Below are 24,101 nucleotides of genomic sequence, written 5' to 3' on the forward strand. Positions count from 1 at the left end.
AATATTCAAATGTTAGAAATAAAATTCTTTTAATTGACATATATTATTTTAACATAATTACATAAAGGTTATGATAAGATAAAAAATATATTGGAGATGTGAATGAGTTTCATAACAAACCAAATAATTTAAAGATATAAAAAATAAAGTGTATATATATATATATAGGGTTACTTAATTAATTGTAAATATTTTAATAATTTAAACGAGGATGGAGATATGATAGGGACGAGTATTATAGCGGGGATATGTACATCCCCATCCCCATACCCAATTGAAAAAATTGGGGATTTCCCATACCCATACCCATACCTAATCAAAGCGAGGATTTCCCGTCAAAACGGGGACGGGTTCGGGTAATACCCACAGGGGTGGGTTTATTTGCCATCTCTAGGTATGGGTACGAGTATATACCCAATGAGGATGGTGATGGGACAAAAATTTAGTACCCATTGGATTTGGGTTTGGGGATGATTTTTTTTTATGGGGATGGGTATGGGATTGCAAAACCCGTCCTCGCCCCGCCCCATTGCCATCCCTAGTCCTCGCCATATCCTTGTCTTCGTTTAAATTATTAAAGTACTCATAGTTTATTAAGTAACACACACTAACACAAAAAAGCCTTTTAACGTCCGACATTTTCGACCTTTGACGTCTGCCCAAACACCGACGTCGTATCGGGTGACGTCAAAATAACGTCGGCAAAATAGCAGACGTCACTTGACGTTGGTCCTTTTGGGAGTCTGACGTTATCCAACGTCGGGGCCAGTAATAGCAGACGTCAATTTTTGCACCAGAAAGAGGGAAAAAACTGAGCAATTTAACGTCTGTCACAGACTGTCAGACGTTAAATAACGTCAGCCCTGCAACAGTCAGACGTTAAATTACGTCGGCCCTGGTACAGTCCGACGTTAAATTACGTCTGTCAGGGCACACCAGACGTCAAATTGCACCATTTTTTTAAAAAAATTTGACTGTTTTTACAATATCCACACACCTGAAAATCAGAAAATTCCCAGAACAATTTCATAAAACTTTCAGCACAATTTTAGAGTTACAGTTATATATAATAGAACTAAAGTTTCAACATATATTCTAAACTAATATAAATAACAACAAACTAAAAGTTTCAACATGAAATTCTTGTACAATAAAGTTTTTAAAACGAGTTCTAATTCATGTGGTATCAACTCCATCTCTCTAATAGATATGCTGCCCATTCCTGTCTTAGTGTGTGGATAATGTCATCTGGTAGAGGTGATGGATTCTTGAATCGCTGAAAAAGTAATACAATTTCATTATGTATGAATATCATTCTTTAAAGTTTGATATGATTTATAATATGTGAAAGATATATATAATTACCTCTATCCATTCATCTTTAACTGCAGCTCGAATGATTGTTCTTATCCAAGACATGACATAATATCCACATTCCCATGAATCTTCTTGCTTGTTACACTGAACATTACAAATAAAATAAACACATCAAAGTCATAAGTTGACATACAGAAATTAATAACTTTAAAATGAATGAGTTCTAACCTTTGGATATATGACTTTAAGTTGTTGGCCTCTAGGTTTACCCACAATTCTAATGAAATTTTGGAAACATAAAACATATATAAGTTTTTATAACTAAGTAGATACATAGGTTAGGATTGAAAAAAAAAATAATACTTACTCTTGTAACATGTTTTTAAAAGCTGGTGGAATCTTCCTATGGCATGAACAAAACCATACAACTAGGCATTGTCTTGGAATGATGAGACAAAGTTGCCAATGATACCTACCATCAATCACAAGTACTTAGCCAAAATAATTAATAATACTTCACAAAATATTATTAGCAAAAACACTTACGAATCAATGTATGGCGCAAAGTAGATCTCTCTATTTGACTCAACCATCCATGTTTGCAAATAAAGTTTGATTTGGTCAGGTGAGTTTCCCGAAGGTTGAATTGTTTGAGGTTCAATGAATCCATAGACGGAAGATCGACCTTGGTCCACAATGACTTTGTCCATGTACCTACAAGAAGATAGTTAGGTATAATATTAAAAGGTACCAATTCCTTGCTTTAAATATGAAATACAATAAAAAAAATCTTACATGCACCATAGTTGTATGACTGAAATATTTAACATCTTGTCTCCTGTAATGATCTCTAGTGCATCATTCAGGTTTATGTACAATGGGACATGACAATGGAGGCCAAATACTCTTAACTCCCACTCTAGCTCTACCGGTCCTCTTTTCAACTTGTGTAATTTCAGAAGCAGCTTTCCTAGAGGATCATCTTCACGTATAACACGTGGACGTCGGACCGGCTGTTTTTCAGGATGAGTGGACTGAAATAAAGATTTAGAAAGGTTTGACGTTAAAAGTTTTATAAATTGTAAGATTGAACTACTAAAAACATGATGTCATAATACCTTTGGTGGGCTAAAGTATGGCATGATCAATGCTTTCGACAACATTTCGCATTGGTCTCTGAAGTACACGAAATGAAAGTGATTAATCATGATCACAATCAAGTATGCATCCAGAGAACAACAAAAATTAGCCTCAATCGAAATTTTATGAAATTAATGCGTAAACCTCAATGTACACATTGTAGCAAATTATGAAAAATAATTTTTTCAAACTGTCCAATCGGACAATTCAAGATTTAATACAAACGATTAAAAATTTAATCATTTGTATTAAATCTCAAACGGGAACTAAGTTTCGCTCACTGTATACTATAATATCTAATAATAATATTCAAAAATAAAATGCAATGAGAATTATTTAAAATGCATATATCTAATAATAAATATAATTTTATTTACTAATTTTACAAATATTATTATAAAATTTTAAATAAAATATAAAAATAGGCCAAAAAAATTAACAAAAAAATAGTCTAAGACTAAAACTATAATGACATTTATAAATTAATACAAGTAATTCTATACATACAATGAACAAATATATACATACAATGAAAAACTAACCTCCTCTAATTGAAAGACGAACTTTGAGAGGAAGTCTAGGGTCTCCGCACACTGCTGGCCAAATGGGAACGAAGAGCAAGTGGGACGAATCTCAAAACGCTGCAAATGGGGATGAAAACGGAAAATAATCGGTTCAAAACGCGTAAAATCAACCCATAATTAAACCCCAACAAGTTTGATGGCCAAAACCTTTCGAAACTCACCTGGAGGGGGTCGGAAATGGCGTCGCCGGGGGGAACTCTCACGAAAACGATGAACAGCGCGAGGGTTTCTGCGTTTCGCGCAGAGATAAAGCAAAACTTAACGTCGGGGGTGCTATGCCCGACATTAAGTGACGTCGGGGGTGGGAGGGGCCGACGTTAAGTGACGTCTGGCGCGCGTTGGTCCGACGTCCCTTGACGTCTGTCGAGCTGGGGGCCGACGTCCTTTTTTGAGTGACGTCGGGGTATTTTTGAACAGACGTTAAGTAACGTCTGACGTGGAGCGGGTGGACGTTAAAAATGTCTCATTATTTACAAAAATGCCACCGCGCATTTTTAACGTTGGGCTTTTTTTAGGCAGACGTTATTGGAGTGACGTTAAAGGCCTTTTTTGTGTTAGTGACACACACATACACACACATACACACACACACACACAAACACACACACACACACACACACACACACACACACACACACATATATATATATATATATATATATATATATATATATATATATATATATATATATATATGCATACATACATACACACACTACACACTTTTTATTTTTTATTTTTCGAATTGTTTGGCTTGGCATTACACCAATTTGCATCTCCAAGATATTTTTGGTTTATCACAACCTTTGTGTAGTTATGTGCAAATAATGTATGTTAATTAAATATTTTTATGTCTCATATTTGAATATTTTTACTATTTTTTTATATTTTTATTTATTGTATATTTTCTTTTCACATGAGAATGTTTAACACTCTCAATTTAATTGTTCAATAGCATGGACCTTTCATTTACTATAAGTTATATAACAAATTATCTTTTTTATCTTATTATTATTAAAAAAAATTCAAATGAAGAACTCTTTCATTTCACGAAAATAATTTTTGTTATCTCTCAATCATGGATATTTGAAATGTTTTCTTAGATCTCTAAGATATTTTTCATCTTATTATATCCTTAATTATACATTTGTTTTCATGTGCGATTTCATTTCATGGTCTCTCAAAGTGTTTCTAAGACACATTTGATAATTTTTTTAATATTTTTGTTGTTGTTTACTTTTATCATGTAAAATACTATTTTGATATTTTTTTATATAATTATTTTTTTATTTTTTAACTCATTATCATACGTGTAATTTTATCACTATAATTATATAAATAAATTTTATTTGCTATAGTATAATAATTTAATATAATTCTCATGAATTTTTTTATCACCATCCAACATATATTGAAGTTCAAAAGATGAAATATCTATGTTAAAATTCCATTATTATTAGTTTAATCTTTGTTCATTATGTGATTTTGACCAAGTGATGTATTATAATTTTTATTAAAATAAGATTTCCTTTAAATTTAAAAAATTAAAGTAAACAAACATTTAAAATATATTTTAATTTTAATATTTATTTTTATTTTATATTTTTTTAAAATATTTATAAATTTTATCAACTAGGTCTCATTAGTGTTTGCAAATTGAATAAATGTTTTAGTTCTCATGAATTTTATTTGGTATTCTAATTTGAAATGTATACAATTAAAATATATACAATTATAATTTCTTTCTAAATATTGAACAAACAAACCTCCTTTTAATATTGAATATGAGATAATATTATGTTTTCTTAATCGTAATTTTGTATTATTTTATAAAAATTAATTAATTAATATTGAAACGGTAAGAAAATAAGTACGAGTATGGTATGAGTATATATCTGTTATCCAATGAAAATGAGACAAGAATTTGATACATATTAGATTTGGATATGGAGATGAATTTTTTTTTCGAGAAATAGGTATAGCAAAACCCGTCCTCATTTCGTTATCATCCCTATCTTGGGAGACTCCTACTGCAATACTGTATCAACTTAAATGGATCCATAGAATCTCATCACTTAATATAATATAATATAATAGAATGTATTTCAAAAAAATTATGTTAGATAACTAAAATTTACATTTATACAATTTAACATTCAATTGTTTCTCTCGATGTCTAATGTTATCCATAATCATGAAAACAATAAACTTATTAAAAGAGGCCAAAATATTTTGTTCATGAAATCCGTGAAAACATTGTGAAATTACAAGTTAGCTTAAGAAAGCAGGAGTAGGTTGAATAGGAGTAAGTTGAATAGAAAATTTTAAACCCTTTTGAAAATGTTTTCTTTAGAAGTCTTATTAAACACTATGTGGAGGTCACATGACGATTTTATAAAACACATTCACAATATTATTAAAACACTTTTAATTAAGATTGTCAAAAGAAAATGTCTGATAAAAAAAAAACAATAATAACAATTTTTGTACTACTTTTCTCCAATTAGGTTAAATGTAGTTCTTTTTTACAAATTGTAAAGGACTCATCCACTAATAAAAATATTACAAGTACTATCCCTATCATTTTTAACTATTTTTAACTATTTTTAACTTGTAACGAGTACATAAAATCAACGAACGACTCAAAGGTAAAGTAAGATACTCAATTATTATAATTTTAATTTACAAGAATGTTATAATTTTGTTTAAAAAATGTCATAATTTACTAAAAAAATGTTTTAACTCATTAATTATATTTTTAGTATAAAAAAATTAACGTACACTAATAATAATTTAATTAAATTTTATTCTCAAACATAAATTTATAATTAATTTAATAGATTTATCTTAGCAATAAAATATTTTTTTGAGATTTTTTTTTTATCTTAAACATAATTTTATAATTAGTTTAATAAAAGTATATTAATTACTACTAAAAAAAATTTGAAGCATCTTTTTTCTTAAATATAATTTTATAATTAATTTAATAGAGAAATATTAGTAGTAAACATATTTTTTTAGGCCTTCATTTCTTGGAGGCCTAAAACTAGTGTTTTACTTACTTTACCCTTAAACCAACCATGAGTGTTTTATATATTATAATTTTTTATTTCATATAAGAACAAAAAAGAAGAGAAGAATTGAGGCTTTAATTACATCACAAAAGAGAGCTATGAATAAATTTATAAAAATAGATAGGAAAAATGAATTAGAAGATATAGGTGGATGCTCTTTAAATGAACAAGATAATAAAAATATAGATATAGATGAAAGCAACAATAGAGAAAGAGAAATAGGTAGAGATGGGAATAATTCTGATTCTAAAACCCATGACAACGAGGATGAGATTGTGAGACTAGATAATTATTCTACTATTGACAAAAATATATATGATCCAAGAGTATTGATACAAATTTGAGAGATTTCTTAGTAGAAAATGGTCCTATTAAAATCACTGATATACATTCCAGAAACTTTTCTTCATCAAATTATATTCAAATATTACCTAATGGAGAGAAATGCGAAAGAAGATGACTAATTTATTTTAGAGATTTAGATAGAGTCTTTTATTTTTGCTGCAAATTGTTTAATGTTGTTTCTTATAAAGTGAGCTAGCTAACGAAGGTAGTAATGATTGGAGAAATCTTAACAATAAGTTGAAGACACATGAAATATTAAATGAGCATATTTCTAAAATGAATGAATGGATTAATTTAGAAATGAGATTGGAAAAAAAATAAAACACTAGACAAATATGTTCAAGAACAAATAAATAGAGATATAGAACATTGGAGAAATGTGTTGTTAAGAATTATTGTAGTTGTTACAATTGTTGGTAAAAATAACTTAGCCTTCCGTGGAAACAATGAAAAGATTTATCAAGAAGCTAATGAAATTTTTTTAAGTTTAATTAAAATGATTGCAGAATTTGACCCAATTATGCAAGAACATATTTATCGAATTAAAGATGATGAAATTCACAACCTTTACCTTGGGCATAACGTAAAAAATGAGTTGATAAATTTGTTAGCAAGTGAAATCAAAACAAAAATTATAAAAAAAAAATTAGGGATGCAAAATATTATTCAATCATACTTGATTGCAATCCAGGTATAAGTCATCAAGAGTCTTATGTATTACAGTGTGTAGATAGTTCATAAACTCCAATACAAGTTAATGACTATTTTTTAGAATTTTTAAAAGTAGATGATACAAGTTGAAAAGGTCTTTTTAATGCTATTGTAGACGAATTAAAAAATCTTCAACTTGATATTAACGACCTTAGAGGACAAGGATATGATAATGGATCTAATATAAAAGGAAAACATTAAGGTGTGGAGAAAAAAAATTCTTGAATTAATCCTAGAACATTTTATACTTTGTGTGGTTGTCATAGTTTAAACTTAGTACTTTGTGATATGGCTAACTCGTGTCCAAAAGCTACATTTGTTTTTGGTGTGTTACAACATATATATACTTTATTTTCTTCTTCTACTAATATAGGTTGAAAATTTTACAAGACCATATACATAAGTTAACTCTTAAATCATTGTCACAAACACGTTGGGAAATCTGTATTGAAAGTGCGAAAGTTTTAAGATTTCAAACTTCACAAATAAGAGATGCTTTATTTGAATTAGCTAAAGTTAGTGATGATCCTAAAATAAAAAGTGAAGCTAATTGTTTAGCAACTTATGAGCTAGAAAACTTTGAGTTTTGTTTAGGCATGAATATTTGGTATGAAATTTTATTTGCAGTTAACTCAATTAGTAAGAATTTACAATCAAAAGATATGCGCATTGATGAAGTTATTGAACATTAAAAGGTCTTATTTCATTTTTTGAAAAGTACAGAGAAAATGGATTTAAAAATGCATTGATTTTTGCCAAGCAAATTTCTTTTGGAATAAATATAGAACATAAGTTTCGTGAAAAACGTATTAGACGCAGAAAAAAAACAATTTGATGAAAATATGGAGAATTAAATTGTAAAATCTCTTCAAGAATTATTTAAAATTGGTTACTTTTTGTATATTGTAGGACTTCAAAGTAGATTTGAACAATTTAAAATATATGAAGATATTTTTGGTTTTTTATTTAGTGTTAAAAAATTAAAGTCACTAGATTATACAATTTTGAAAGAAAAATGCTTAAACCTTGAAAAATCTTTAAAACGTGATAATTTGTTGGATATTGATAAATTTGATTTATTTTCATAGTTAAATATCTTAAGAAAAATTATAGGTTTGGAAAATGATAAATAATTAACATTCTTAATTATATAAAAATAAATAAATTCTTTTCCAAATGCATATATAACTTATAGAATAATTTTAACAATCTCGGTGTTAGTTGTTTTGGTCGAAAGAAGTTTCTCAACGATAAAGATAATAAAAAATTATTTAAAATCAATAATGTTTCAAGAAAGATTAAACGAATTAGTCCTATTATCTATTAAAAAAGAAATTTTAAATGAAATTAATTATGACAATTTAATAAATAAATACACATAAAAAAAGCTCAAAAAATAAATTTTAAATAAAATGTCTGATTTTTTATGTTTGTTTTAAGCCTTCCAAACTGTTGTGTTGTGTCGTCCATAATAAAGCCATTCAATGTTTTTAGAATACACAATGCGTCTGCTTAGTACATAAAGCCGTCCTAAGTTATCTATCAAACTTTCTTTAAACATAAGTACACAATGTCTCTCTAAGAAAAGTGCACAGTGCCTTTACAAACTATACAGTAACGAAGTTATTTATAAAATGTTCACACTCGAACGAATGAATATATGAATAGAAGCTTTGGGCCTCTAAAGAAAATATTTCACATAATGTATGGTCTAAAATTTGTTAAATATAGAAAAGATCTAATCATTTATCTACATTGTCTCCAACACATGTATAACTAGTTTTTAGACTTGTAAAGTTGATCCTGATCATAACTTTTTCATTGTAAATATGTTCTTGTTCTTGGTATAAGTTAAGAGAAAGTTAATGAACTCTCCCTTCATAAAAAGCATAAGACATTACACATTTATAATAATGAGTGGGTTGAATGGAAGCTTGGCTAATAATTGATCCTCGCTTGCACTCCTAAATGTCATAATGGCTTGCCTGTTGTGTATGGGATGAAATTAATTCCCACCATGCTATGCTTCCAAATTTCGAATATCTTTTTTAGCAGTTATTTAATGCTCTTTCAAATTAAAAACCCAACAACATTTAAATGTTTTTGTCCCTTTCTTGTTATGTGGTTAGGCACCAGTATGGCATGCTACTGCCTTTATCATATTAGTTGCCATTTTATTCTTCATTTTCAACATTGACGGCCTCAAACAGAAACCCAATTATTTTTGCAAACGCTACTCTTACAAAACAAAATTTTGGTTTAAATATATTTTTCGTTTACTATACAATTCTTTTGTTTATAATGATAAATACCAACGCAGATTTTTTTATTTTTACTAGATTACGGTGTTGTATTTGATTGAGCATTACAAATTAAAAATATATTATGTTAGTAATTTTAAATTCAATAAATAATCATTATTCTAATGAGAATGACACTTTCTTAAAATGTAAAAATATATATATTTAATTTCAAAAAAGTTTTTAAATGGTGCTAGAAGTTTTATGTCCGATTTCATAATATACATTTTAAGAAAATCTTTAATAGTAACTAAATTTAAAGACTAAAAGACATTATAGTAACTAATTTAGATATCAATTTTTCGACTTGAAATTATTGATATCTAAAATAGTCTTTATTATGAATATTAATTTGTGAATTATACTCTAAATTGGTCAGTATCATTAGTTATTCAGGTTTTTTTGGCTACCAAAGCAATTAATGTCTAAATTGGTAAGTAATCAATTAGAGACCAATTTAGTCACTAATTGTTTGGGTAGCCAAAACCTTGATAGTTAACGTTAATTATCAATTTAGAATCTAAATCACAAATCAATTATCATTTGTTTTTATTCATAATGCATACTATTTTAGATACCAATAATTTTGAGTTTTTAAAATAGTATCTAAATTAATCACTATAGTAACTAATTATTTTTTATCTCTACAATTAAGTGTTGTTTAATTTTTTTATCTATGACAATATATAAAGAGGATATTCTCCTTTGTGTATATATCTTGTTATTCAAGTTTTATCCTTAATTATTATTTTAAAAATGATTTATTTTACATTTAACCATTATTCTAAAAATCTCTTTTATTTTTAATAATTATTTAAAAAGAAAAAATTCGTACATATTTTATTTTTCTAAGTTTAAAACTATTTTAAAAGTTAATTATATATTTTTTATTGATTTGAATATAAATGTCACTTTTTTAACTAATGAATTTGTTCGCCAACTATCCCTCTTCAGTTATAGTGAGAATTTGATCTTTGAAAAGTTGAATCCCCTCCATCATTTTATTTTGACGGTTACAGAAACCCTTCTAAAATTTGGCTACTGAAACGTAAAATCGAATTTCTACCCAAAGAAAACAAAACAAAATCTGCATACAAAGGCGTTGAGTTGGAGATTTCCTTTTTATTGAGAGGGTGCCATTTGCGGAAAGGGTCTTTCTTCCTGCACCTCTAAAATTTCTTCTGTACCTCCCAAATTTCTTTAGATTTCCAAAAAATTCCTTTGACCATTTAAGAAAATCCGCAGACACCATACTCCCAAAATTATATCGACTTCCGAAAGTCATTTGACTTTCGGAAGTCAAAATATATCACCAGGAGTCGATTTTCGGAAATCAAAATGTATCACCGGAAGTCGACTTCCAAAAGTCAAAATGTATCACCGGAAGTCGACTTTCGAAAGTCAAAATATATCACCGGAAGTCAAAATGTATCACCGGAAGTCGACTTCCAGAAGTTAAAAATTATCACCGGAAGTCGACCTCCGAAAGTCAAAAAACATTAACGGAAGTCGACTTCCGGAAGTCAAAAATTTAATTTAATTTTAAATATTTTTAATTCTTTTTAAAATTTATATTTTCTAACTTTTAATTGTTTTTTCTTAATTTATTATTTATTATTTTATTTATTTTTTATGTTTTCATATTTCTTAATATATATTTTAAAAAAATATTAATATCTATATATAATTTTATTTTTATTCAATATACTGAAAAATCAATATAAATATAAAAATAAGTAAAATTAAAATAATATTAAACTTTAAATAAAAAGAACAAAAAAAAATTATTCTACTTCATTTAGTTTTATTTAATATTTAAATTTATTTTAAAATAATAAAACTTTAAATTAAAGAAAAACAAAAAATATATACAAATATATATATATATATATATATATATATATTCGTTTTTTTAAATATTAAATTTCATTATATATATATATATATTATTTTAAATATGATTTTTCTTAATTCTTGTTTATTTTTATTAAAGTTTTAATAAATTATATAAAAATAAATTTAAATTTCAAAATATAAAAAGATATATAATTGAAAAAAATTTAAAATTTAAATTTTAAATAAAATTAAAAATTTCAAATAAAATATAAAATATTATACACATGAAATATATAAATAAAATAATTATAATAATATCAATAAAATAAATAAAATTAAAAATAAAATAGAAAAATAATTTAAATAAAAATAATAAAACTTTCACTAAAAACAGAAAATATATATATATATATATATATATATATATATATTTCATTTTTTGTAATTTAAAGTTTTATTATTTTAATTTAAATTATTTTTCATTTTTTTATTTAGCTTTTTTTGTACTTATTTTTTATTTTCTTAAGTAATTTTTTTAAAATTTATATATTTTATAATTTTTAATATTTTTAATACATGTTTTAAAAAATAAAATAAAATAAAAGGTAGAAAACATAAACTTGAAAAAGAATTAAAAATATTTAAAATAAAATTAATTTTTTGATTTCCGAAAGTCGACTTCGGTAATGTTTTTTATTTCCAGAAATTGACTTTCAGGAATGATTTTTTATTTTCGGAAGTCGACTTCCGGTAATGATTTTTGACTTTTGAAAATCATATATTTTAACTTTCGAAAGTCGATATCTGAAAATAATTTTGAGGGTGTGATGTTCGTAAATTTTTTTAAATGATTAAAAGATCTTTTGGGAATTTAAAAAAATTTTGGAGGTGAAAAATAAATGCTTGGAGGTGTAAGAAGAAAGATCCTTGCGGAAAAAGATCATAAAAAGCTAGCCACAGATTGAATCTTTCGCACCCTTTCACGCGCCTAAAACACCAAATTGTTCAATAATTTTATCTGTTCGGTCCAAATTTTGGTTTCCAAATTCAGTTATTGAGAATGCTAATAATTTATGAAAGAGAATATAAACAACTACTTTATTATTTATGTTAATATATATTTACGTTTATACATATAGATATATTAAAGTTTGCGTTTAGAGAAATTTTTCTATAAATACGTCTTGTAGAAAAAATAGAAGGAAAAGATGAAGTCAATTTTTAATAAGATAAAATCACCTTCTATTATCTTACAGAAAGCCAATTGGTGGAAGATAGTTTCCTCTAACTTCTCATACAAATTTTAGCATATGAAAAATAAAATTTCGTGTTTCATATATTTTTCTTTTTTAGAAGTGTTTATTGAAATAGGTTTTTTCTAAATAAACTCCTAATAAGTTTGTTGATTTTTGAATTAAGAGTATTTAAGAGTATTTAGATATTTGTATAAAAGAATTTTATAGTTTTTAACTTTCATTAGAAATTATATTTAGTTCATTTTTGAAAAACTTTGATCCAATTTAATCCTCCAACTTTAAAAATATATAATTTATTTTAATCAAATTTTGTTAGGTTTATTTTATTTGATGTTTCAAACATGTATCATTATATTATTTGAGTTGTTTACATGATTTGATACCTTTCTGTTCCAATGTTAATTGAGAAACATGCTTGAAACATTAAATAAATTAAATAAAATTTGATTGAAAAAACTAAATCACACATTTATAAAGTTAAAAGATTTAATTTGGTCAAAATTTTAAAAATGAACTAATTTTAATTTTTATCAAAAGTTAAGAAAATAAAATATATTTAACCCTATCGAAAATGAACTCAAATTACTTCTAGTCCCTGCTAACAGTAAGAACATAGTATTCTGATAGTTGATGAAAGATTCCCACAGTACATAGTCATGAAGGTAATGCTGCAATGCTCTCAGTAAAGATTCAATTTTGTTGTGCGTAGCGGAAGAAGGGACATGAAGGGATTGGAATATTTTGGATGGATATGGAAATGTGGCCCAATTTCAATCTGGAAATGTCTGATGGCATGGACTATTAAGTGTGAACAAGATCTGGCTTGTATCGATGTCCCATTTTGCAACTTCAATCATCTTCACAACTAGCTGTGTTTATTGAATAGAATAATTTGACAGCATAATCTAATTCGATTTAATTTAAATGGATTGAATTAAATATTTTTCATTGAGTGAAATCAATTCTATCCAAAAATAATTCAATTTCTTAATGATGGAATACATTAGGACACAAATCATACAAAGTTATTGTAAAAAAAAAAAAAAAACTTTGTTATTTGTCAATTTTGAATTAAGTATAATTTTTAATGTATTTTAGTTTTGATATTTAATGTTTAATTGTAAATGCAAAGTCAATATCCCGAAGGGTTTCTTGTATTAATAATATAATAGAATATCATTAGTATAATAGAATATCATTATGATGAAGTATTTCATATTAGATAACTTTAAAGTTAATGTATTATGGTTAGGGATGATAATGAAAGGGGTATGTGTGGATCATTTTCTCATCTCATTCTCGTTTCCTTACTCAATATTAACATGAAAATTTTATCTTATTCTCATTTATATTAAATAATAGATATATTTGTACTCATCTCTTAATATTCTAAATGTTAATTAAATAATTTTTTGTAAAAATGTAAAAATTACAACAACAAAAACATGATATTTTCAAGGATTTAATGTCAAATATCAAGAAAGAATTTACAGTTGCATAAATCTCAAATCAAAATGTCAAAAAACAATTGGATAAAGATAAAATATTATAGAAAGAATCAAATATCAACTGTATGTCTTAGAAATAATTTATGAAACTAAGGACCAAATAAAAATTACTATAATTTTTTTCAGATTACCTAATAAATATAATATATTTTAGTATTTTAAAATGGGATGGGTATAAGGACGAGACAAATATGTACATCCTCATTAGAGATGACAAATAAAATCATCCCATAGGCATTACCCGAACTCGTCTCCGTTCTGATGGGAAATCCCGACATTGATTGGGTATGAGTATGGGTATGGGGAATTCTCGAGTTTTTCAATTGAGTATGGGTATGGGGAATCCTCGACATTTTCAATTAGGTATGTGGATGGGTATGAGGATGTACATATCCATGTCATAATACTCGTCCCCACCATATCTCCGTCGCCGATTAAATTATTAAAATATTCACAATTAATTAAGTAACCTTATACAAATATATATATATATATATATATATATATATATATATATATATATATATATTCTGTTTTTAATTTCTTCTAATTATTTGGTTTGTCATGAAACTCAATCTCATCTCCAGTATATTTTTCATCTCATCATAACCTTTATGTAATTATGTTAAAATGATGTATGATTAAAATTTGTTTGTCTCACATTTGAATATTTCTATTATTTTTTAATATTTTATGTATTGTATATTTTTCTTTCACATGAGAATGTTTAATACTCTCAATTAAGTGTTTAATAGCATAAATCTTTCATTTACTATGTAATATAAAAAAAAAATTACTTATTATTAATAATTTTTGTTTCATTTGAAGAATTCTTTTGTTTTGCTAAAACAATTTTCGTTATTTCTCAACCAATAAGTATATATGTTGATATTTGAAAAGGTTTCTTAGATCTCTAAGGTATTTTTCATCTTATCATACTATTAATTATACATTTGTTTTCCTTTGTGCGATTTCTTTCAATAGTCTCTCAAATTATTTATAAGACACACATTTGTTAATTTTTTAATATTTTTATTTGTTGTTTATTTTCATTATGTAGAATACTATTTCGATATATTTTATCTAATTAGTTTTTATTTTTTAACTCATTATCAATCATACTATAATTTTTTCACTATAATTGTATAAATAACTTTTATTTACTACAATATAAAATTTAATGTAAATTTCATAAATATTTTTTAACACCACCCAACATATATTAGATTTCAAAAGATACAAGATCTATGTCAATATTTTATTATATGTTTATTATTTGTTATTTGCGTCATTTTGATCAACTGATGTATTATAACTTTTTTAGTGTATAAAAAAGAGATTCATTAACATTTAAAAAATTGAAGTAAACAAACATTTAAAATATATTTTAATTTGATTATTTGTTTTTCTTTTATATTTTTTTAAAAATATTTTTAAATTTTATCAACTAGGTTTCATTAATGTTTGCAAATTTAATAAATGTTTTGGTTCTCATGAAATTTTATTTGGTATTCTAATCTAAAATGTAAACAATTATAATTTATTTCAAAGTATTTGATATCAAAGAAACAATCATCCTCCTAATATTGAATATTTAATAATATTATGTTTCCTTTATCGTAATTTTTTATTATTTTATAAATATTATTTAAAATTAATCTAAATGTGGGCCTAAGGTGGCTAAAAGGGGGCCCAAGCCCATAATAAGAGGTAGACACAATTAATTATTCTATAAATACACGTGGACCCCAACAATTAAAGGTACGCTTTCATTAATTCACTAATATGATATTTGACTTTTAAGAGCCCTTGCTGACTTGATCGTTGGAGTCCTTTCCACAAATAACCCCTTAAGGGCCCAGACCACCAACATTAAGAGAAAATGCATACCAGTCAAGGAGAAACCAGTTCGAGAGGTCAATGATTGAGGTAAGATGTGACTTATGTTCCCTGACATTCCTTATTTGTTTCCGTAGGAACAAAAATTATGAGTTAACACACACAAGGTTAATCCATAATCATCTAAGGTCATTATCTTGTCTTAGACTAGGACTTCCTGCTACTTTCACCACATGAACCATTTACTCTATTTGAGTGTGAATGATCATTAGAGTTTCAGGATATCACCTTACTTGAATCCATAGTCCAATGCATACACTAAATTAACACCACCATAAAATCTCCTCATGATACCTATAGAATTACGTCAAATATATACAATACTTTCCTAATCATGTACATCCTTAATCATCTTTTCATATTCACATATCGATAATTACATCTCAAATTTCAAACATCAAAACAATCACATATTTTACAAAAAAACATACCAAGTTAAGTCTCAAAATACCAACATCATCCATGCATAGCTTCATACATCATATTTTTAAAATTTACTTAGTCAATCATAGGTTAAAAACAAGGAATTAAAATTCTGCAGCATTCTCGCTTAAGCTAGATTTTTCTCGTTTCCGCGAGACTACTCTCGCTTATGCTAGATTCTTCTCGCTTGGGCGAGACTAATCTCACTTAAGCTAGAAATTCTCGCTTAAGCTAAAACTCGAACAAAGACCAAAGCAACATTGTGCTATTCTCACTTAAGCTAGATGTTTTTGCTTAGGTGAGACTGATCTCGCTTAAGCTATAAATTTTTGCTTATGCTAGAATAATAGATTTTCATTGACTTCAACATGCAAAACCAAAAATCCCCAATCCAAAAACAACATAACCACTCTAATTCAGTACACGCATCAAGCCAGCACATCAAGATGCCATCAAATACCAGGATAAACAAATTATTTCGAAATCTAAAAGAAGAACCTAGCTTCCCTTACCTCTAAATGATGCCGAAATAGATAAAGAGAAAGCCCTAAGCGAAAGGAGCACCACAACCTTGAAACAGCCTAAGAAATAGAAACACATGAGCACAAGGAGAGGTAATGAGACTCTTCTCACTCCCAAAATGAAACCAGAACTCTGAAACTAGAAACAAAAGAAAGGAGATGAAGGTTTGGAGTTTTTCGACTTACACAGAGTTGGGAGACATTTAGTCAGTTCTGAGGAGGACTCCGCAACGATCTTAAACCCAACCTTTGATTCAAGAAGAGAGAAAGAATGAATTGTTGTGGAGTGAGAAAATTAGAGAGAAAAGGGTAGAACAGTGGCTGAGAAATAGAGAAAAGTTGAGATAAAAAGGATAGTGAGTAAGCTGAGGGGCTTTGGGAGAGGGAAATGGCTTTTGCCCTTTTCTTTTTACTAAGCACACATATAGTAAAAGAAATGAGTTTTACAACCGACTTATAAGATGAGGTTTGCATCTACTTATATACTATAAACTCATCTTATCTTTATTCGATGTGGAATCTTCAACGATTTACTCAAATTATTTAAGCCTATGTGCCGTCAAGTCGTAACGGTGGGAAGTTGTTATTGGTAGTTAGTCTAATTCACTATTAAAATGGAATATAATCTAAAGGATCAAATATGATATCTATTGAATATAAACATAAGAACTTAATAAAACCACTTAAAATCTTAGGCAAATATGAAAATACCTACTCGTGACAGTTGAGATTAGTTAGAGCTAACACAACTTTTAAGGAATAAAGAATATTATTTAAGATCCAAAGAGTAATAGAACAAACGAGCTTGGGACTTATAAAATACACCTTTCACCCTAGACACATAAATGTTCTAGTTGAAAAAACTAGATATATAATATCAAGGTACTTTTGGTTGGAATAATTATAATCAAACCCTATCATTCCACCTTTTGGCACTCCACCATATTTTTTATCATTTAGATGTTATTGGAGAGTGCAGTAGCTTTGTCAAATATGTGCCAAGTGAAGTTCCTCTAGCTTGCTTTGAACAAGTTGTCACTTTTAGTGAAGATCACCACAAATTGTTGGAGACCAAAGCCAATAGTGATGGTCGATTGTTAAATTATTTGTGGAGGATGCTAAAACTATTATCCTTCTAAATAATGTGAAACAAAAATTTGATACTTAAACAAAAAACATGTTACTCAATTAAATCCATGTGACAATAATGTTAGATTATTTTCAAAATCGACTAATCATAAAGAGCATCAAAGCTTACCATACAATAAATTATCCCTAATATATAAGAGTAGTTCTCAATATACGCATAATGGGAAAGCACATCTAATCAGTGGTTAGAAACAATATGGATGGAAGAGTGGTACGTAATCTTCCAAATATAATCAATGAAAGATGTATCTCTTATTCTAGAACGACCTACATATGAGACGATATTACTCTCTTTTTTGTAGGTTATTTCAAAACGTGACTCTAATTTTACGTTATCATAAAAACTGACTAATGGTGTATCAGTTTTATATTCTTACCAGCAGAGACCAGAGACCTCTCAACAAGTTACTAAATTCAAGTCCATCATAGACCATTCATTGAATAATCCAACTCATCACGGACTGTTCATTAGAACCCCAAATTACGTATTATCCATAAGATTAATAACAATGTGTTATATGATTAATACTAACAAATAACATAATTTATTGATTTATTGATTAATGTTAATTCATAATAATAACAAAATAAAGAATAATAATTTTAATAAAATTATATAAAATACAACAAATAATTTTAAAGACTAAAAATAATATTATGCAAAATAAAAAGATTAAAATAATACAATTTTTAAGTAGAAAACCAAATGAAATAATGTAATTCTAATTTGAAGGAATTAAAATATATTTAAGCCTTTAACGAATTTTCAAAGTTATATTACTTATCTAGCAAATAAGTCATGAGTCAATAACATAGAATTTGGATTCTCTATTAGGTTTTTTTTGTGTTGTTCCTCTCATGTTTCTTTAAAATATTTTGATGACCACTGATATTAAAGTTTTAACATATATTAATTTTTTTTAAAGTACTAACATAATGTATTTTTAATGCTCAAGAGACCACACTAAAACGTTCAAAAGAGAATATGGACTCAATAACCTAATATCATTCTCAACCTAAAACCATATTAAAAGAATGGGTTTGCATTATTATGGAAAATGATTTTTTAACAACTAAGTTTTGACAACTTTCTCTAACAACCAAAGATAATATCTTCTAATTGACTTTCCATTTTTCCATTTTTTCATCTCTTTATATTCCAAAACCACTTAGAAAATGTCACCTCGAGTTGTAAAAGAAATTTGTCAAAATTTAGTTGTCAAAATATCATTGTCCTTTTATTATTATAGATCATTCATCTTATTAATTTTCGTTTAAACTCAAACTAACGTGATAAATATTGAGTAGATAATTACTTGTCACGTAAGTTGTCAACACTATTAATATGCTCTAACTCCAAATATTAAAATAACATTTCGCAACTTTACAGAATGGAAATAAAATTAGTTAATAACTAAATACCATTTGAAAGAATAAACATAAAATTTATTTATAAAATCAACCCTTGAAACATATTAGTTTTTATTATTAAGTTTAACGTACAAGTATCAGCTAATCAAACTTTACATGACCACTCTTTCGCAAAGTAGCCTTGCCTATAATACTCTAGATAATTGATTATAAAGTTTTACAATTTTCTAGCATGGTGTCACACAACTTAATCAAATCAAATCAACCGTGCAGCCATTTTTATAATAATTATTATTTGGCCAAACACAGAAGACAAGAAGAATAAAACAACAAAATAATATTTTCCTTTGTGTAAGACCTAATGACTGCAAAGTAATATATATATATATATATATATATATATATATATATATATATATTTCAAATATTTTGGCTTTATTTGAAACTGAATTTAGAACTCATTATGGGCAGCAATCATCCTGCAAACGTTTAATCAATTACAGGAAAGGGCTGCGGTCTTCATGTCTGGGTTGGTTGCTTCTCACTGTTCACACAACTGATTCTTCAATTCGTCAGCATAAACGAATTTTATATATAAATTCATATTTCTGTGTATAGTTTTGGGAGAAGATTTGATTTATGAACGTGTGGTGGCTTTTGGTTTTTTAATTTCATTAATAATTTATGTGTAGTTGGTGTTCTGTGTATTGAAGGCTCTTTTTCCTACGCTGTCCAAATTCATCGTTTTCTTAGGGTTTCATGTGGCTGCCTTACATTCCTGGTCTTTTTTGTACAATTTTTTTAGAATTTCTAAATTTGGGTTTTTGTGCTTCTTCAACCTTTTCTGTTTCTATATTTGAGCCGGTTTGACTACTTAGTGGTAAAGAAATGAAGTGAAATCATGCTTATCGTTATCAACAGAGTTTATGAGCAATGAAAATGACCCTTGAGAAACATCAAGACCCAGACGGGGAGTTTTATAAAATACTGTATTTTTATTCAAATTTATTGAAATAGATAAATTTTTAAACAATTTAAAAAATTGGTTGATGCTTTTGAAAATATGATTTCAGGATGGAATTATGATTTCAAAATACAAAATTTATGTTTAAATAGCATTTGTGTTCTGAATTTATATATATATATATATATATATATATATATATATATATATATATATATATATATATATATATATATATATATATATATATATATCAGTATCCACGGGTACTCGTGGATAAAACCCGCAACTAGAGATGTTAAGAAAATTCGTATCTGCAGGTATCCGGAATAAAACCCGTAACGGATAAGAAATGGACATTGGAAATGGATACCCGCAGATAATAGATACTAGTATTTTTAATACCCGCATGTTAACGGGACTGGTACGAGTATTATAGTATCCGTAGTCGTGAATACCGTACACGCTATACTTTAATTTAAATTAAAAAAATAAATAAATAAAACATTATTAAGATATTAACATATTGATTGTGAATGATTTATTTTTTATCAATTAGTTTTAAAAAAAAAATCATTACTTTGTAAATGTCATTCAACACTACTTAAATGAGTTATTTGGACTTTGTTTAAAATTTATGAATGTTATATATTGTATTTTTTTTAATTTACGATTAAAATATGTTGTTAAATATTTGTGTGTGTGTAAATACCCGCGGGTACTCGTGAATATTAAAATATTATGTGGGTACCTGCAGAACAGATACCCGACGGATATGGGTACGGGTACAACGCGGATATTTATCCTGCGGGTCGGGTACGGGGGAGCTACTACCCGTACCCTACCCGCCCCGTTGACATCCCTACTTGCAATAGGTAAAAAATGGGTATTGTAAATGGATATTCGCGGGTAATGGGTACAAATATTTTTTATACCCACATATTAATGGGACAAGTACGGATGTCATAGTATATGTACCCGTGGATACCCGTATCCGTTATATTTTAATTTAAATTAAAAAAATTTAAAAAAACATGATTAAAACATTAACACATTGAAATTAAATGAATTATTTTTTATCAATTGGTTTTAAAATATCTCCATTTATTTGTAACTGTCATTCAACGCTATTTAAATATATTATTTTCACTTTGTTTAAAATTTATAAATATTATGCATTATATTTTTATTTGAATTTATGATTAAAATATATTATTAAATATTTAAATTTTCTTTTGTAAATACCCGCCGGTAACTTTTATACTATATTAAAAATTCCTAACAAATAATAAGAGTAAAAGAAATTAGCTTTATTTAATTCATTATTAAATTGTTAAAAAATAACTTAATAAAAAAAGTATGATCGTATGAACTTTAAGAAAACATAAAAATTTAAGATGTCCATTAATCAAATTATCAATAAATAATTTAAAATTCAAAAATATATTTATATCAAAATTTGAAAAAAATATAACAGTTTAAAAATTAAAAATTAAAAAAAAAAGTAACTAAAAATGAAATGTAAAGAAAAGATGTCATACATTAAGAGAAGGTTTTTTCACCATTTTTATATAAGTTCATTATGAAATTATTAGAATGATACAAGTTTTAAAAAGAAATTGTATATGGACAAGTCATGTCAAGTTGACACAGTTTTATAATAAAGAAGTCATATCAAATTATGACGATTTCTATAAAAAAATATCCAAAAGTAGAATCATCATAACTTGATATAACTTCAATTGTGAAATGACGACATCAATTCTTTCAGTTATAACCGAAATCGATCAACATGACACGATTTTACTTTTGAATCACTTTAAAGAAAAATTATCATAATTTAACACGACTTCAATTTATCTACAATAACATCACTTCGATTTGACACAACTTCTTTGTGATAAGTCGACACGAACTTGTCTATATGATTTTCTTTTTTTTTAACTTGTACCGACCTAATAACTTCACATAGACCAAAATTATGAAAAAAGTTTAAGAGGACAACTTCTAAAAGCAAAGATATAAAAGTATATAAAATAAAGTAAACAAAAGTAGAATAACTGGAAGTGTTAATAGGAAGTATGATTTTTATAGAAAATAAAAAATTGAAGTTGAGGATCTAAAATATAACTTAAAAAATGAAAAAAATAAAGTTGTGATTTTAAAACATGATTTTATTTCTGTTAGTCGGAGTTTGAAAAATATGATTTCTTCAATTTGAATTTGTATTTCCAAAACAACACAACTTGCTTCTTTTATGTAATTTTAAAAAAAATTATAGATTTGAAAAAACAAATTACATTGTTTTAGTTAAAAAAATCCAACAAAATGAGTCCGAGGAAGTACACAGTGAGATAGTTTATCAGATATTCTCGATATTCTTGATAAACTAGCGTTTTGATCCATGAAAACTTAGGAGCAACTTTTGCTAAAGTTAATTTTTATGTATTTCAATCACGTTAAATAAATTAAAATTTATTTTTCATAAGTTAAAACAACCCATTTATAAAAAAGTAGTACATAATTTTTTTTAAAAAAATATGGAAGTTCAGACTCATATTTTAGAAGTTTCACTATAATACATATTTAATTAATATCAATTTTAATAATAAAAAATAATTATTTATTTTAAAGTGACAAATTTAAATACTAATTTATAAACTACAATTTATTAATAACTAAAATCATTTTTAAATTCATCTATAAATTTTGGTTAGTATAATAGTCTTTAAATTGGTTAATAATATTAGTTAAAAAAAATTGATCTTTAAATTTTTTTAAATTGGTTACTAATGAAACAAATTTAGTGACTATTTTTCTTTTATAACTAATCTTAATGGTTAATGTTAGTGATATATTTAGAGATCAATTTATTATATAAACTAATTTAAGTTTCAGTAATTTTTAATTTATAAATTTATATTTAAATTAGTCATTATAATAATTAATTATTTTTTATTTTTAAAATTGATCATTAATTAAAAAATTGTAGTGTTTTTTATATGTGGTCACTATATATGTTTTTTTATATATTCTTGATAAACGGGTCTAGAAAATGTAGTAAATGATTTCATTTAACAAAATAAAATTATTTAAGAAATAGGTACGCATAAAAAGTGTTATTACATAAATATTCTTTTAATTAAAAATTTAAAGTGTAATGTTAACGGAAAGTTGTCTATAATAGCAAAATGTGCTTGTCCATGACCTCATCATGACAAAAGCTTTACATATTAAATATTTTTATAATGTTTGAGTAACTTATTCATTAATTCTATCTAACCCATTATGGCAGAGACTTTTGTTCCCAATATTATAATTAATGTTGATCGGACAAGATTTTGTACCTAGAGGAAATCGAATTCAATTCTATGAATGTTTCTCACAAAAATGTAAGTGGTGATGTCTAACCACTATATGAACTCACGTTAAATTAATTAATACTATATATATAAATAATTCTAAAGAATATTAAAATATGCATTGATAATGAGTAAAAAATATTTTATATACATGTATTTGAGAAAACAGATAAATAACCGTGTCCTTAAAATAAAATAAAAATACGCAAAAAGGATAGAAGTACTTTTTTCTTTAACTATAAAAATTATACAAAATTAATAAATTTTAAAGAAAACAGTGAATAAAATTTGAAATGTCTGAAAAGGAAGATATGATAAAGTTTTCACGTCAGCTTACCCAT

The 24,101-nt window shown here is 26.3% G+C and overlaps 1 protein-coding gene across 1 annotated transcript; it reads right to left on the bottom strand.

Annotated features, from left to right (window-relative positions):
• Window positions 1-1,043: 1,043 nt before the first annotated feature.
• Window positions 1,044-24,101, bottom strand: LOC146886418 (uncharacterized). Its single transcript, XM_085673436.1, has 10 exons — window positions 24,098-24,101; window positions 3,203-3,270; window positions 3,022-3,098; window positions 2,436-2,493; window positions 2,113-2,351; window positions 1,864-2,031; window positions 1,685-1,789; window positions 1,546-1,594; window positions 1,366-1,461; window positions 1,044-1,276 (listed from the first exon to the last, which is right to left on the bottom strand). Exons 1-10 carry the CDS (start codon window positions 24,099-24,101, stop codon window positions 1,187-1,189), a joined length of 954 nt encoding a protein of 317 aa, XP_085529562.1. The 3' UTR covers window positions 1,044-1,186.

The sequence above is a fragment of the Vigna unguiculata genome, chromosome 5 (genome assembly GCF_037176805.1).
Source record: "Vigna unguiculata cultivar grain cowpea cultivar isolate G323 ecotype 2 chromosome 5, ASM3717680v1, whole genome shotgun sequence".
Classification (NCBI taxonomy): Eukaryota; Viridiplantae; Streptophyta; class Magnoliopsida; order Fabales; family Fabaceae; genus Vigna; species Vigna unguiculata.

Bases quoted from the DNA above. Each gene is read 5' to 3' on its own strand.
- LOC146886418 (XM_085673436.1), bottom strand. The intron at 2,494-3,021 runs GTTCGTCTTTCA...CGTGTACTTCAG, and splicing joins ACCCTAGACTTCCTCTCAAA to AGACCAATGCGAAATGTTGT. The intron at 2,032-2,112 runs GTAAGATTTTTT...ATCTTCTTGTAG, and splicing joins GTCATACAACTATGGTGCAT to GTACATGGACAAAGTCATTG.